The 14,404-nt window shown below is 35.6% G+C and overlaps 1 protein-coding gene across 1 annotated transcript; it reads left to right on the top strand.

The window, feature by feature from the left end:
• The first annotated feature begins 13,438 nt into the window (after nt 1-13,438).
• LOC120286778 (precursor of CEP6-like) lies at nt 13,439-14,046 on the top strand. The gene has a single exon (XM_039299275.1). The coding sequence runs from the start codon at nt 13,445-13,447 to the stop codon at nt 13,931-13,933; it is 489 nt and encodes a 162-aa protein (XP_039155209.1). The 5' UTR covers nt 13,439-13,444; the 3' UTR covers nt 13,934-14,046.
• Nucleotides 14,047-14,404: the final 358 nt, after the last annotated feature.

The following is a 14,404-nucleotide window of genomic DNA, read 5'->3' as shown; positions in this document are numbered from 1 at the left end:
TGCATTAAAAACTTTTCCGGGTTACCTTTTGCTTAATGACCCTAATTTGAACATTAGGCCATCAATCTGTTTTCCTAATTAACATGAAGTACAGAAAACATCTAGCTAGCTAATTATCGCCAAGCGAAATCATTTCAAGGCAGGTCACGCATTTTGCGCTCCTTGAAAACTTCTAATAAGCAAGGTTACGCTGTAATACCTGTTGAAAAATATTAATTACTAGAATCTAGGATTTTTCCTTGATTTTTATTAATAGAAAATGGTGGATACATTGCAGACAAGAGAGATCCTCTAGCGATGACCAGGACTTGTAATACAGCAAGCTGAGCTATCAGTGAGAGGACCATAGCTGACACGGAGAAACTATCTCATATAAATACAATGCTAATCTGATGTATAAAATTTGGTATGAAAAAATCTGATGAAAAAAATCCAATATTGTTTTGTAAAGAAGGAATAATGGAATGTTATGAGAAGAATCAAATTTGCAAGTTTCAATGTCAATATATATAAATTAATTAAGTCGTGTTGTATTTGATACACTCAATGTATTTCGAAAACATGATGAATTACTATATGTTGGCATATCTTTCTCCAAGTTCAATATGAACTGAGAAAGCCCTTTTTTCAACCAAAAAATTAAGCAAGCTTAATGGAACCAGAATTTAGGCCCAAAAAAAAAAAAAAAAAAAAATGGAACCAGAATGAAGTATATTCAAGTTATCTTCTTGAATAATTGGGTTGTGCTCACTTTCACTGTTGCATTTGCACTGAATCGAGTTAAATGTATACATCATTTCATTTAGGTCAATGCATTTTTTCTTTTCTTCGGTCAGGTAGCCCGACATGATTTGGCTTTCGATCAGACCATTTTGTTAAGTTCCCAGTTAGGCGAATAACGGCTTTGTGGTGTATTTTCTTTTACCCCCATGATCTCCATTCATACTCAAGGCATTTCAGCAATTAAATCAGTGATTGGGGCATAAAACAGGCAGCTATATTTAATGTTCATATTGCATGACATGATGGAACTCTTAATTAATTTCAACCTAGAGGAAAGAAAAAAAAAAACTGAGAGAAAGCCATATCTCCTTAGAGATAATTGAGGCGGTCTATTATTTCCAATTTGATTGCTCAAACTTTTCCGAAGAACTCGAAACTGACAATAATGGTCATCAGGAAAAACGACCGAAAATCGAGGAAATAATTACCACTCAATTTTGGGTTCGTGAAGTTGGTACCAAGAAATTGTAAAACTGAACCAATTGAACTAAATTAAATGAAGATACAGTAAAAGAAAACGAAAATAGCAGGAAAAGCCACATTGAAAAATAGAGATGTCTGATATGCTGTCTGTGTGGGTCTTCTTTCCCGTTCTGCTATAACTTATACGTACTTACAGATAACTGCTTTACTCACCATACATTGACGGCATTTATAACAATAATCACTGTTCCCACCTTCACAGTAATCATCATGTTTTGGCATTTACTTGCAATTGTACACTGATTATGTTGCTTGCTATAAAATTTATCATTGGCAACACATATAAAATAACAATATGACAACAACAACATTATTAATATTTTGCTTTTGAAATATGTCTGACTTACATAGAAATTGCCCATCAACTAATATGTGTTTTTTATGTGCCAACGATTCTATCATCTCCATGCTTACAATTTTACTTCTTCAATTCTTCTTGAAAAGGACAATCATAGACGCTCATGGACATTTTGTCACCAAAGTATCAGCAAAATGCATAAAATTAATATTCGGTGGATGTTACCCCAATTCTTTATGATAAGTGAAGTCAATTACCATGCACAAAATCATTAAAGGCCCTTGGAAGACCTCATACTAAACAGATGAAGTTTATATGTTTCCTGTATCGTAATTGGATTATTTTTTATTGCCAATCTTTCAGGGTCGGTGTAGTTGAATAGGTGTCAAGGGATTTTCAACACAGGATTTAGACAACATCAATTAAACTATGCCTTGCAAATTGTTCTGTAATTAGGATCATCAACATAATTTAAAGATCTGAACTTACCTAGTTCATGATATTTACAAAGTATTTCTTACATTTTAAGGTAATTCGACCTTTGTGCTCATATTCGATAAGCAAAATCAGGCTATTCCGCTTCTTAGTTTCAACTGGTTGGGGTTGCTACACGTGGGACGATCGGTCAAAAACTCATAGATTCTCCGAGAAATTCTACCTTGAAAAGTCAAAAGGTCACCATCAAACCAGTCCTGGACGGCTCTATTATAGTTTAATAAATTCCACCGAAATTCCACCGAAATTCCAAGCGCACTAAACTGACAAATCAACAAAATGAAAATGTTTTTGTCTCTAATTTGTGGATTATAAAATGCTAGTGGCAGGAGGTCGGGAGGGTTCCGCCGGTGTAGGAGCCAACCACGCAATGTTCTTTAGTCAGATTCTTTAGTATTCAAATGAAAAAGAAAATCAATTTGCCAAATGGGGGCAATCGGGAGAGTTCCATTTTGATTGAGGTTTGCTAGGGGCAAGAGAATACCAATCTGGAGGCTCATCATTTGGTCCATTTCACTAAGTTGTGAAGGACTAATCAAGATACAACTCTGATCTTGCTGTGACAAAGAGGAGTGGTGGGGTTTCCTTTTGAAAGTCTAGTGGTTGTGGTGCATTTGACCCTTGACCTTTTCTTTTCCTGGAGATTTTCCGTACATATTAGATCTTGCAAAATGATTGCGGAAGGTGCTTCATGATACTATTTTGGCAACTTTTTCTCAATTTTTTTCTGAAGAAAGTTGCTCTATTGAAAAACAAGAGTTCAATTTCCCATATGCAAGCGGATTTTTTTGTTTATTGGTTAATTACCAAGGATAAATAGTGAATGAGAGTACTTAACAAGGGTCGATAATTCTCAAGTAATCGATTGAACTAAGAAAAGAAAAGGAAGTTTGTAAACTCAAACTTATACTTGAGAAGGGCCAAAAAGTGAACTTATAATTTTGACACTAAAAGTTAGAATAAATTTGTTATAACATATAGAATTGTCTCAAACTAAATTGACTCTTAAATCTCTAAAACGTTCAATTAGTTCTTTTGATTTAATAAAATGTAAATAGACTCTTTCATTATCTCTATCAATTGGACTTTGATTGCATTCATTTAATGTGTAAATGTGAATTAAAATATGTTAACGGGATTGAACTTGAGTTCCCTCTTAATGATCTCTCCAAGTGAAACTATATCACTTCTACCACGGTACCAAACTCGTAATATTAGACGGTTGTTGGTAGCCCACTTTTGATGTGCATCAGCATTTGGAGAAATATATGAAAAAATGAATCTTCGATTAACTCCCTAATTGAAGTAAAGGATGGTGTCCCCCTCTTCCAATTGATCTTGGCTAGGCCAAGATGATTGGAGATTTGAATTGAGAGGGCTCACAAGTGAGGGAGAGGTTTCTTAAGCGCACATGTGAGGATGTTTGAAAAAAAGTTTCACATCAGAAATGTGCTGTAAGGTGAAACAGTTAATACATTTTTTTGAAGAATATTTATTGGCTTGAACTTTTAAGTGATGATTGTTCCAATTGGATACGATGAAGGACTCAAACTTAAATTGTCTTTTGGTGATCTTTTCAAGTGAAGGTATTAAGAGTTTTACTAGAAGAACCCACAATTTTTTACAATCATCATGGATCACGTTTCATATTATCATGAGACCAAACATAGGATCTAAACCTGAAACCGTTGGTTACGGGTCATTTGCAATTGTTGGAATCGTACATATACATGAGGAATATACGAAGAGGAGAAGAAACGATAGATAAGCTTAATCTTAGTGACCGAACTAGAAGATGCATTGACTAGGTCAAGCTTCATGCAATTTACCTCAAGAGCACTGTTAACTGACTACTCACTTTGGCCTAAGTGCTTGCCAAGTTCAAGAAGCTTAACATCGAATTTCAAGAAGGCTGGAATTGTCCTTCGGCATATGCTGTCACATATTCCATGCCGGTTAGGAAGCTTTTTCTAACATATATATATTTTTTTGCCCCCTCTCACCAGAGGTCCATTCATTGCATAAAACGTTAATTCTATCAGTGGGGTGGAAAAAAACCTTAATGCTGACCTGAAAAAGCCGAATCCGATAAGTCAAACAAATGATCATGGTACCAAGGTCCACAGAGATACATGATCTTGAAAAGCAAAAACGTGAAGAAGACACTCAATGGCTATCAATTGTTGGAGATTTTGTCAAATTCTGGCTGTCACATAAGCGGTTCGTTGGGCGACCGTAGTTGGTCGGGCAGTTATTTAATTGACTCTTGCACTGGCCCTCAGTGTCCTTCTACTGTTGTCTATAATTACATTTATCAGAAATATCAGTAGCTAGGATATGTACTTATCAACTCAAAATGTAAATGAAATACCACAAAATTCTCTAATTATTTAAGGACTTTCGCAGGATATATATGTTGTCCAATCATTTTTACATAATTACTTTTGCTCACCATATTGGTTTTGATGGCCAGTAGAACTACCTTTATGTTTTCCGCAATGATTTGTTTAATGTCATTTAATGTGTTATGCCCTCTTATAATTCTTACACACATATACCATTTACATCCTCTTTCTAATGGTCGTACCATTGGCTGCACATCTGTTTTGGTAGGTCGAGAGCCCAAATCGTATTTGTCTATTGGTTTACAGCATATCTCTTACATTGTCAATCTTGACTAGATTTTCCATTCAGTCTCAACACATCAATCTAAGATAGCTCAACTTTATTGAGAAGAATATGCGGATCCATCAAAAAGTTTCTTAGGAAATAATATTTCACTTAGCCACAACATGCACGCAATACTCGAATGGATCTCCTCTATTTCACTAACCCAGACAACTGCTAATCTTTTTGTGTAATTAAATCCTAATATCCTGTTGAAGATTGAGATTTTGTGCCTCTTTGGTATAATTTCAAGCATATTCTTTCCTAAAGGAGCTCTGACAGCTCCGTCAACTGTCTTTGTAATCATGAAGAGACACGCATGACAGTAGAAAAAGATGCCACATGGTTGCAATTAACTAATAGTAATATATACTTCTTTCTAAAGTGGATGTTTGGCGAGAGACTTTACACTCTCTTGGTAGTTCTTTCCGGATCCTATTTTCAATTTGTTGTCTAGAATAAAAAAACAAGTGTTAAGTCTTAAAAGTGAGAGCTAAAAGCTGAAGGAGAGGCCATCTGAAAATATAAAGGGATAAATACACTAAAAGTACCAAAAGTTATGTACAACGTTTACTTTAGTATTACAAATTTTCGTTGACTCATTTAAGTATTAAATCGGAGAAAAATGATCACTTAAGTGTCAACGGTGAGAAATTCATACCAAATTGATTACATGTCATTTATAATTAAATTTATAATATGACTTGGCAAATTTTTAAAAACTCTAGTCCACATGGCATTTTCATGTGATGTGCTTGACATTGAAGTGGTCATTTTTTCACAACGACTAGCACTGAAGTAATAACTTTGAACAAAATTTGACACTTAAACGATTACTATTTACAACTTTTGGATGACTTCGTTTTAAGGGTTATATGTTGACTAGACAAGCCGAGCCATGTAGGATCAAGAAATTAATAAAATATAAGTACGTCAGATTTCCGGCGACCTTGATTGGAGTTGGCACTAAAATGGTCTTTTTTTTTTTTTAAGTGGCACTAAGTGATAATTTTTTTTTTGGCACTAAAGTAAATGCTATATACAATTTTGGCAGCACTTCTAGTGTATATATCTCGAAAAAAAAGTATTTGATCTTAGGGATGTCTTGTAAATCATAGATAAGATGAAGTGCAATAGCTTAGGGACATCCCCAACATTACAATTAGAGTTAATAATTCAAAAAGATGGAGGTAAAGACTCTCCACATGTAGCCAATACAACATTTGTTTAGGAAGGTCTAATTTTTTGGTGGAGTGAAATTCTACCTCTTACATTTTTATGCACCTTAGCCAATAATATGGATGTCAGTTGACTTATTATAAATCGTCTATGGTTGTGCTCCATCCAAATGCAATATATGGTTGCAAGGGAAAATACATTGAGAAGTTTCGTAACTAAATCTTTGCCATTTGTTGCTGTGACGGCCAGGCAGCGGTACGTGGGAAGGAGGGATGAAGAAAGTGCGTCCGCACCTCGGTCCCTGGATGTGTGCAAGGAGGGAGCGCGTCTCTTGTCTCAAATCGATTAGGAGGGAGTCCTTGGCTAGTTTATAAGGCTTTGGTACTCTAATTTGTGTAACGCGTTTTAAAGCAGTGAGGGCCAAAGGCCCAAAGCGGACAATATTACACAGTGGGAGGCTCGGGTTCTTACAGTTACCCTAGTCATTTATTGGAGTTCCTCATTCTATCTACTTAAGAATGCCTAATCTCACCTCGCACAAGGATACTGCACCCAATTACATTGGAAGAATAGATGTGCTTTATCTTCTATACTAGCCCTGCAGAAGTTATACTAGATATCGAGATTAGAACGGGTCACAATTTGAGGAGACATCCCCGACTCCAAGCCATACTACTCCTTATGTTGAGTTGCATAATTGGGGTGCCTCTGCATTTTGTGTTGTGAACCCAAATGCTCTAAAAGGAAGAGGATATATGATTGATGAGGTTCTATAGTGTGCAGCCCGACAAAACTTTGTTCCATATGTTCAGTTTGGGCAATCCTAATCCTTCTTTCCTTTTTGGTGAGCAAATTACTTGCCTTGCAGTGCGATCCATGATTTGCTTTAGAACCAAAACATAAGCATTGTCGAATCCTCTTCTCAATCTTTATATAGTTTGCTTTAGAAGCAAGAACATTTGCATCCAATAGATGCAAATGAAGATAAGGACCGAACTTGCATGCTTCATGTCGTAACTTTCAATTTTCTTTAAGATTTTATCAGTAAGACTCTTGTTGTTTGCACGAGTGAGTCTTCTAGTAACAATGGGAACACCCAAGTATTTGATAAGGAGGGTACTTGTGGAAAGAGGCGTGTGGTCTAGTATAAGGAGCTTCTAAGCCTCGTTCAATCCAAAGAAAAAGATTTGGCATCTCGAGATTAAACTGTAGTCCTATGAGAGTAGCAAATTCTTGAAGGGCATCTACAAGGCAAATGACGCATTCTACATTTCCATGAGCAAATAAGAACAAGTCATATGCGAAACAGAAGTGAGTAATCCTTTGTATTTTGCAGCGCTAGTGATATTTGAAAGAAGATGCAGTAATTTTCACACTAACAATTCTATTGAAAATTTCCATAACCAAGACAAAGAGGTATGGGGAAAGAGGATCACCTTGTTGCAGCCCATTGGAGCTATTGAAATAGCCAACCTATGCGCCATTAAAGTTCACTGAAAACCTTGGGTTGGTGATGCCCTCGGCTATCAGATTAACCAAGTACTGAGGTATAATTAGGGCTTTTAGGATTTTGATGACTGCATCCCTATGAACCATGTTGTAGGCTTTCATGAGATCAATGTTTATGGTCACATGATTACTTTGTCTCCCTTATGGTAGTTGTTTAACAGATCTTGGCATAGTAGGATATTCTCTGAGATATGTCGTCTAGTGATAAAAGCAGTGTGGTTGAGACCAACGATAGAAGGAAGCATGCAACTTATTTGTTCTGCAAGTACTTTAGATATAATCTTGTATAGGACGTTGCAGCATGAAATGGGTTTGAACTCCTTGAGGCAGGATGGATTCTGAACATTTGGACAATGGTTCCAATCGTATTAACTATAGTAGACTTCTAAAACTTAATAGTTTTGCAAAGCGCATCCATTTTTTGAATATAGATTTTCCAAACCTCCACTTATGGATGATTTGAAGACTCTAAACCTTACAAGATATGTGTTTGACACAACTAGAGCTATTATTCATATTCCAAAGTTCTTCCTCTTGAAATATATATTGGCCCTCAACATTTGCTCCGAACTTTATGAAGTTCTTTTAGAATAAAAATGAACAATATTACTAATAAACTAGAATATTTCAAAGCTCTAAAGCTCATAGGATCAAGATCAAGCATTCAACATAAGCCAAAATTGGATCTTTCAATATAGCAGCACTTTCGTAATATGAGTAACCAATATGTCGTAAGCCCAAATTTTTCTTACTAAGTATTCATAATAAGTGCCTCAAAACACTCTTAAGTACGACTCATATTCTTGAAACTAAACATTCTTAAAATATAAAATGTGCACTAGTTCAGTTTAAATAAGGCAATATTGCATCTTTCAATATAGCAGCACTTTCGTAATATGAGTAACCAATATGTCGTAAGCCAAAAATTTTCTTAATAAGTATTCATAATAAGTGCCCTCAAAACACTCTTAAGTACGACTCATATTCTTGAGAAATTTCGACAATACACTAGTATGGCAAATGCAAAATGGCAATAAGCAAAAGATGAGCCCACATGCCATTTTACTTGTGGTTATACAGTTACTTGCAAGGCCTTGTTAATGTTGGAATATATTCGTAATGGATTTTATCAATAGTTAAACTTTATCCAAATATGAGTTCATTTAAGTGTGTTGAGGATTATTTCTTAATCATGCTGATACTTAGTTCTGATCGTACAAGCATTTGAGAAAAATTTCACAAAAGTCTGTAAATTTGCAAAAGAAAATAGTCTAAAAGCAAAATCTTGGTTCTGCAAAAATTCAGACCTGATCAACGGGCACTTTTCATATATTGATTCGAAGACCACTGGAGTTTCTAAATTGAAGACCCATCTCAAAACAAAAAGTACGATATTCCCAGATTATTTAGCCTAATTTGCTCAAGAAATTGGTGAGATAGCATGACAAAAACTTGCCATCAATAAAAGATGACCAATAGAAAATTTGATTGATAGCGTAGTTTCTGCACATGTTTTTAAGGAATTTTGCCAAGATTTTTATAAAGAGAATTAGATGACATAACGCTTAATTTATTCAAGTGCAACATTCGAATTGGAGCTCCATAAGTTGGAGAAAACTTCTCCAAAAGTCATACAGTCGGGAAGGGCAACAACAAGAGAAACTGAGTATTCTTGAGATGCTCTTGAGTCTGTCTCTTTGTAAGCTAGTGAGACCCATTTGAGTGTTTTCTACAATGAGTTGCAATAATGAGAAATCCATTTGTCACACACAAAAAAAGTAGCTATACTTAAAGTGAAGGCGTTTGTATTGATAAGAGATAAAGTGTGCAAGTGACTATAAAATCACTTAGAGGTGTGATTTATAATTTGGGAAAGAGACCTATTGTGCTATGTGTACAATGTGTGAGAACGACTGTTGAAATTTTCAATAGTTACTTAGGCTATAGTGGGTTTGCTATGGAAGAAAATTAGGTTCAGTAAGGCAACAAGTTGTACACGGCGCTATTTTTTTCTCTTGGCTTAACTAGTGAAATCCAGTCTATTTGGGCTGTTAGAGTTACAAGAGAGAAGTAGGCACCCCAAAGTTGAATCTCCATAAATCTCGTTTGCAATTGATCCTTCTTCTAACTCTTCAATTTTTGATGGCTATAATGCTAGTTCATTTTGCGCTTAGAAGCAGCACTTTTATTAAAGTTGGTTCTAAAAGATTAATGTGTATTTTCTTGAAAAATCAATGCACCCTCCTTTTGATTGCTTAATTAGACCTAACACTTAATAAGCATCTTAAAGGCTCTTGTTAAACACAATCATCTCTTACAACAAAGAAAACTTAACATCATTTTCAACTTCAAACTTTGCCCAAATATTCTAGTAATATCTATTAGCGGCAAAGATGGATAATGACCACAGGTATTCAGACAATAGAAAGAATGGTCATCTAAAATGACCCACCCTGTTCAAAAATAAAAATAAAAATGACCCACATAACAATGATATGATTGCACAAATCTCTTGTAGATTTTAAAATTTTGAATTATATCTCCCGCATCCTACAACTACTTAAATTAATTTCATCAAATAAGTCAAATTCTTCATCCATCTTTTTTTCCTAAATTAATGATTTCTTTTGCTAGTCATAAATACAAGATTCATGTTTCCAAGATAATAACACCAAATGAGATGCGTTAATTTTATGTACTACACACCAAAAGTCCATCTTCACACATTTCCCAATTGCATTTCCTTTACTTAAGCAAGCACTTCAAGGAAACAGGTTAACATTGTCTGAATATGCTCGTTTCATTTATTCATTAAGTGGCTCTGACAACGCAGAGAATATTTCATGTAAGAGGATGGATATAAAAATTGTTAATATATATTGAGTTTGCCAAAATTACGTTGTAATCTCATACGATGTCTCAAAACAGTTGGAATAATTTCCAACGGGAAGTCGATTTTAATGGGACGGGGTGCATAGACTAAACAAGGGGTTACAACATGTGCTTCTGCAACATAAGTTCACTCACCTTAACAGCAACCGACTTTTTCCAGGCTCTAAAAGTCATCTACTTTTCCTGAAATGTCCTTTAAATATGACTCAATGGCCCAACCTGTTAAAGTGAACATTGCGTCACGATTACAACTGCTAAAGAAATTATCTATTGTTAAGAGTAAAGCTAGATTTGCTGAGAATGGTCTACTAAATAGTACACAGTGATGTGACAGTTTTATTGGATATTGAATATCACCCTCCCATTTACTAAGATGCTATTCTCACCTCACAACTTAACAAATAAATTTTAGTATACGAAGCATAATTCTTTATTTTATGAGTTTTGTAAATGTACTCTAGAGACACACTCATTAAGAAACTAAATTAAGTATATTTGATCAATGTCTGAAAAATTTCGGAAAGATGATTCTTAGTTTGTTAGCAATCAACCAAAAGAATCTTATATGTGCGGCTAAGCATGCACGTTCAAAACCAATTTTAAAAGCTTAATGATGATAACAATCGAGCAATTGAAGGGTTAAACAACAAAGGACAGAGACATTTGGTATTTCAATTGAATTTGTCGACCAAAGATAATGGTTTGAGCTTGCACATGAGCGGCCAACATTTTATACTCTTCTCCTCCAAGTGGAGAGTAAAGAGAATCCCTGAATGTTTGGTGCATGTGGATTGTGGTGGGGAAGCCCAAATTTGCTCGTCATGTGATCATCTATACGCTAAATGTCGTCATCTTTTGATATATCCTCCTTATTGTAAGGAGGTTCTCTTTACCTATTATTCCAAAGAAATGATCGAAACAACCATGATATATTATATATGGAGTAAGGGCACTAGTGATAATCATTCCGTTCCAAAATTAATTTATGTTCTAGAAATAGATTTTTATATTTCTATTCCCAAGATGAGTTTTTGAGTAAAAATTCGTGTTTGATAACGAAACAAAATTTTTGTCCCTAGAAAAGAAATGGTAATAACATAAAATTTCTCTCTTAAATGGTAGTGGTGGCTAGCAACCGACGCACGCGATCAGTGGCTGGCCGCCGGTCGACCGCTAACTGGCTGTCGGTTGACTGCTGATGGACAGTAGATGGTGGTTGGTGATTGGTGGTGGCAAACGGTGGGCGGTGGCAAGTGAGCAGCCGGCTACTAAAGTGGGCGAGCAATGAGAAATTTATTTCTCATTTCCATTTTGGAAATAGAAAAGTAGAAAATGTTTACTTTTTATTTCCATTCCAAACCTATTTCTAGTCTCGAAATTTGTTCTAGAAATAGAAAAATGAAATTGTATTACCAAGCAGATTTTTGTTCTAAACCTATTTTCAAGAACAACAAAATAATTTTGGTAAAAAGTAGAATGGTTATCACACGCGCTCTAAGTTTATGAAAAAATTGCATAATTTGTTCTAAACCTACTGTGCAAAAATCAATCAATTGAGTCAATGTATTCTTGAATCTTCGAAGGAAGGTGCAATCAAATCTTTTCGGTCACGTCTTGCCCGATCTATCGGGCGTGGTAGTCCAGTCGTTATCAACAGTCATACATATTCAAAAGTGTCAAGTTCCAAAATATATCATTGAGGACTCTTCTTTTACTCAAGTCAGGTGAGGCATTTGATTGTAGGGCAAGTTAAGAGTAATGTGCAAGATTATTTCATCGTGTGCTTGAACCTGACGTATCCTTCTCACGACCTAAATCCATGGTGGAGTGGCACTTATTATTAGCTGTCCTTTGTGGTTACTATATAAGCACCCAAAATTCTTTTGGAAACCACGAGACGAGGTCAATCAAGAATAGTCGTTGTCATATTACATGCCCTACTCAAAAATACAAAAGAGTTTTCTTCACCACAATCGAAAGGTCAAAGGAGCAGTGGCCAATTTTAGTTGGAAGTTTACAATGGTATCGTTGGTGCTAGCAATATCACCTAGAGGGGTCAGTGAATAGGTGATTTTAAAAAATCTTGACAAATTTAAATTGGAAGTAAAGTAGTCAAGATTTGAGTCTGAACAATGACGGTAGAATGATCATTAGTGCAAAGGTTTTTGATGAATATCATTGCAAAATAATTTTTAAGATTCAAGATAAATAATTATTTTTTATAAGTGAAATATATGCCAGATCACTAGCTATATAGTTATAAAAACTGGAATTTGCGTTTGAATATGTTTATGAATTTAATGATATTTGGAAAATAGTCTAAACAGTTCTGAGTCTGATGATATTTGGAACAAAGTCTAATAGGTTTTTGAGTCTGAATAGACTTCTCGATCATATGATACTGTCTAAGTCTAAATACTCATTGAGTTTAAATAGACTTTGCATAGAGTCTAAAGATGCCAAACATTTTGACAATATTCACATGTAAGCTTTGTTGATATCCTTATATTACTCTAATGATATCCATGATGTCCATGAAGTGAATAATCAAAATTTCAGACGTAATATCCAAGCGATAATAACTAGAGTTTGAATTTTGTTTCTTCATAAATATCACTTGAAAATACTTTTGTTAGATTCAACATACACTTATTAAAGGTTTTGTCAATCTTCACAATGTATTAGGAAGTTTTCTAAATGGGTATATTAAAATCATCGGCAAAGGGTAAATATAACAACATTAACACAAGCACGCACACAACACGCAGAGGGAGGGAGGGAGGGATAGAGGGGCCTGTTTTTTGTTTTTGTTTTTTTTTTTTTTTTGGGGGGGAGAGGAGAGAGATAATGCTCTTGCAATAATATGGACATAATATATGAGTGATGCACTCTGAACGATCTTCTTGCAATAATCACCATCCACGAAGAAGACGAACGGCAGAGAAGTCCACATGCATAATTTTTATATGTAACTGGTCAGTGGGTTAAGATTCTCGCAAAGACTTTCTCCGGCCTATAAATTGAAGTGCGGAGTTCAAGTGCTTCTCATTCGGTTGACTATATTCCGCCGTACCTATTTCTTCTCATTGCTCGCTTCAAAGTAGAAAATCAACCTTCCTTTTCCGTGCTTCTCTGGCTATGGCTGATCTGCAAGTCATATCGATATTTGCGATCATTTTCACCTTCATCGCGTTCGATGCAATTCGAACTTCTGAGGGAAGGTTGATAAAATCAGCATGGGAGGACCAACTCCATGCAATAAATTACGACCCAATGCATAAACAAGCATTGCAATTTCTCACTCCAAGTCAGACTCCTACGAACGATGATCATTCTGATGCGGGGAAGGAGTTGGTTGCTTCGCCTACAGCACATGATCAGGCAGCCAATTTAGGTGAGTCAGAGGCATTGGACAAGGACGATTTCCGCCCCACAACCCCTGGGAGCAGCCCTGGAGTGGGCCATTCTTTCGATGGCTTAAAGAAGGAAGCTGTTCGACTGAAAACTCCGAGCGGTGATGAAGAAAGGCTAACCGTTATGGGGATAACAGATGATTTCGAAGCCACTAGACCAGGTCACAGCCCCGGTGTTGGCCATGCTGTTCAGAATGAGGAACCAAAAGCCTAAATACTTCAAAATAGAAAGTGGAAGCTTAGTTGTGCAAGTCTTGTCAATTCCGGTTCAGTTGGGTCTCGTGTCCCAAAATGTTGTTCTTCAGTTCCTCTGGAAATGGTTCTGCTTGATGTGTATAAAATTATCTGTCAATTCGGTATTGAACTCTGTAATAAATTGAAAATTAATAAGGTTTGTTTAGAAATGAACGGCTAATTATGCCGGAATTGTGTATCAGCTATCATATGCGTTGCATGTTGTATAATATTCCAGTTTTCCGTTGTACTACGACTTTGTTCTCAATCTTACCCGATGTCATGTTGTGACCAGGAAATTTTAGGACAGAAGATCTTTGTGTTATATTCAGATTTTAAATGGGAAATAACCACATGAATGATGGGCAGAGATTTAACATAAAAATTGCTAAACCTCGTGTACAGAAAACGACATGACTACTTTTGACTAGGAAGTTGCATAAGGTATACA

This window comes from Eucalyptus grandis, chromosome 8, assembly GCF_016545825.1.
Source record: "Eucalyptus grandis isolate ANBG69807.140 chromosome 8, ASM1654582v1, whole genome shotgun sequence".
NCBI lineage: Eukaryota > Viridiplantae > Streptophyta > Magnoliopsida > Myrtales > Myrtaceae > Eucalyptus > Eucalyptus grandis.
This window is presented reverse-complemented; position numbering and strand designations above follow the sequence as displayed.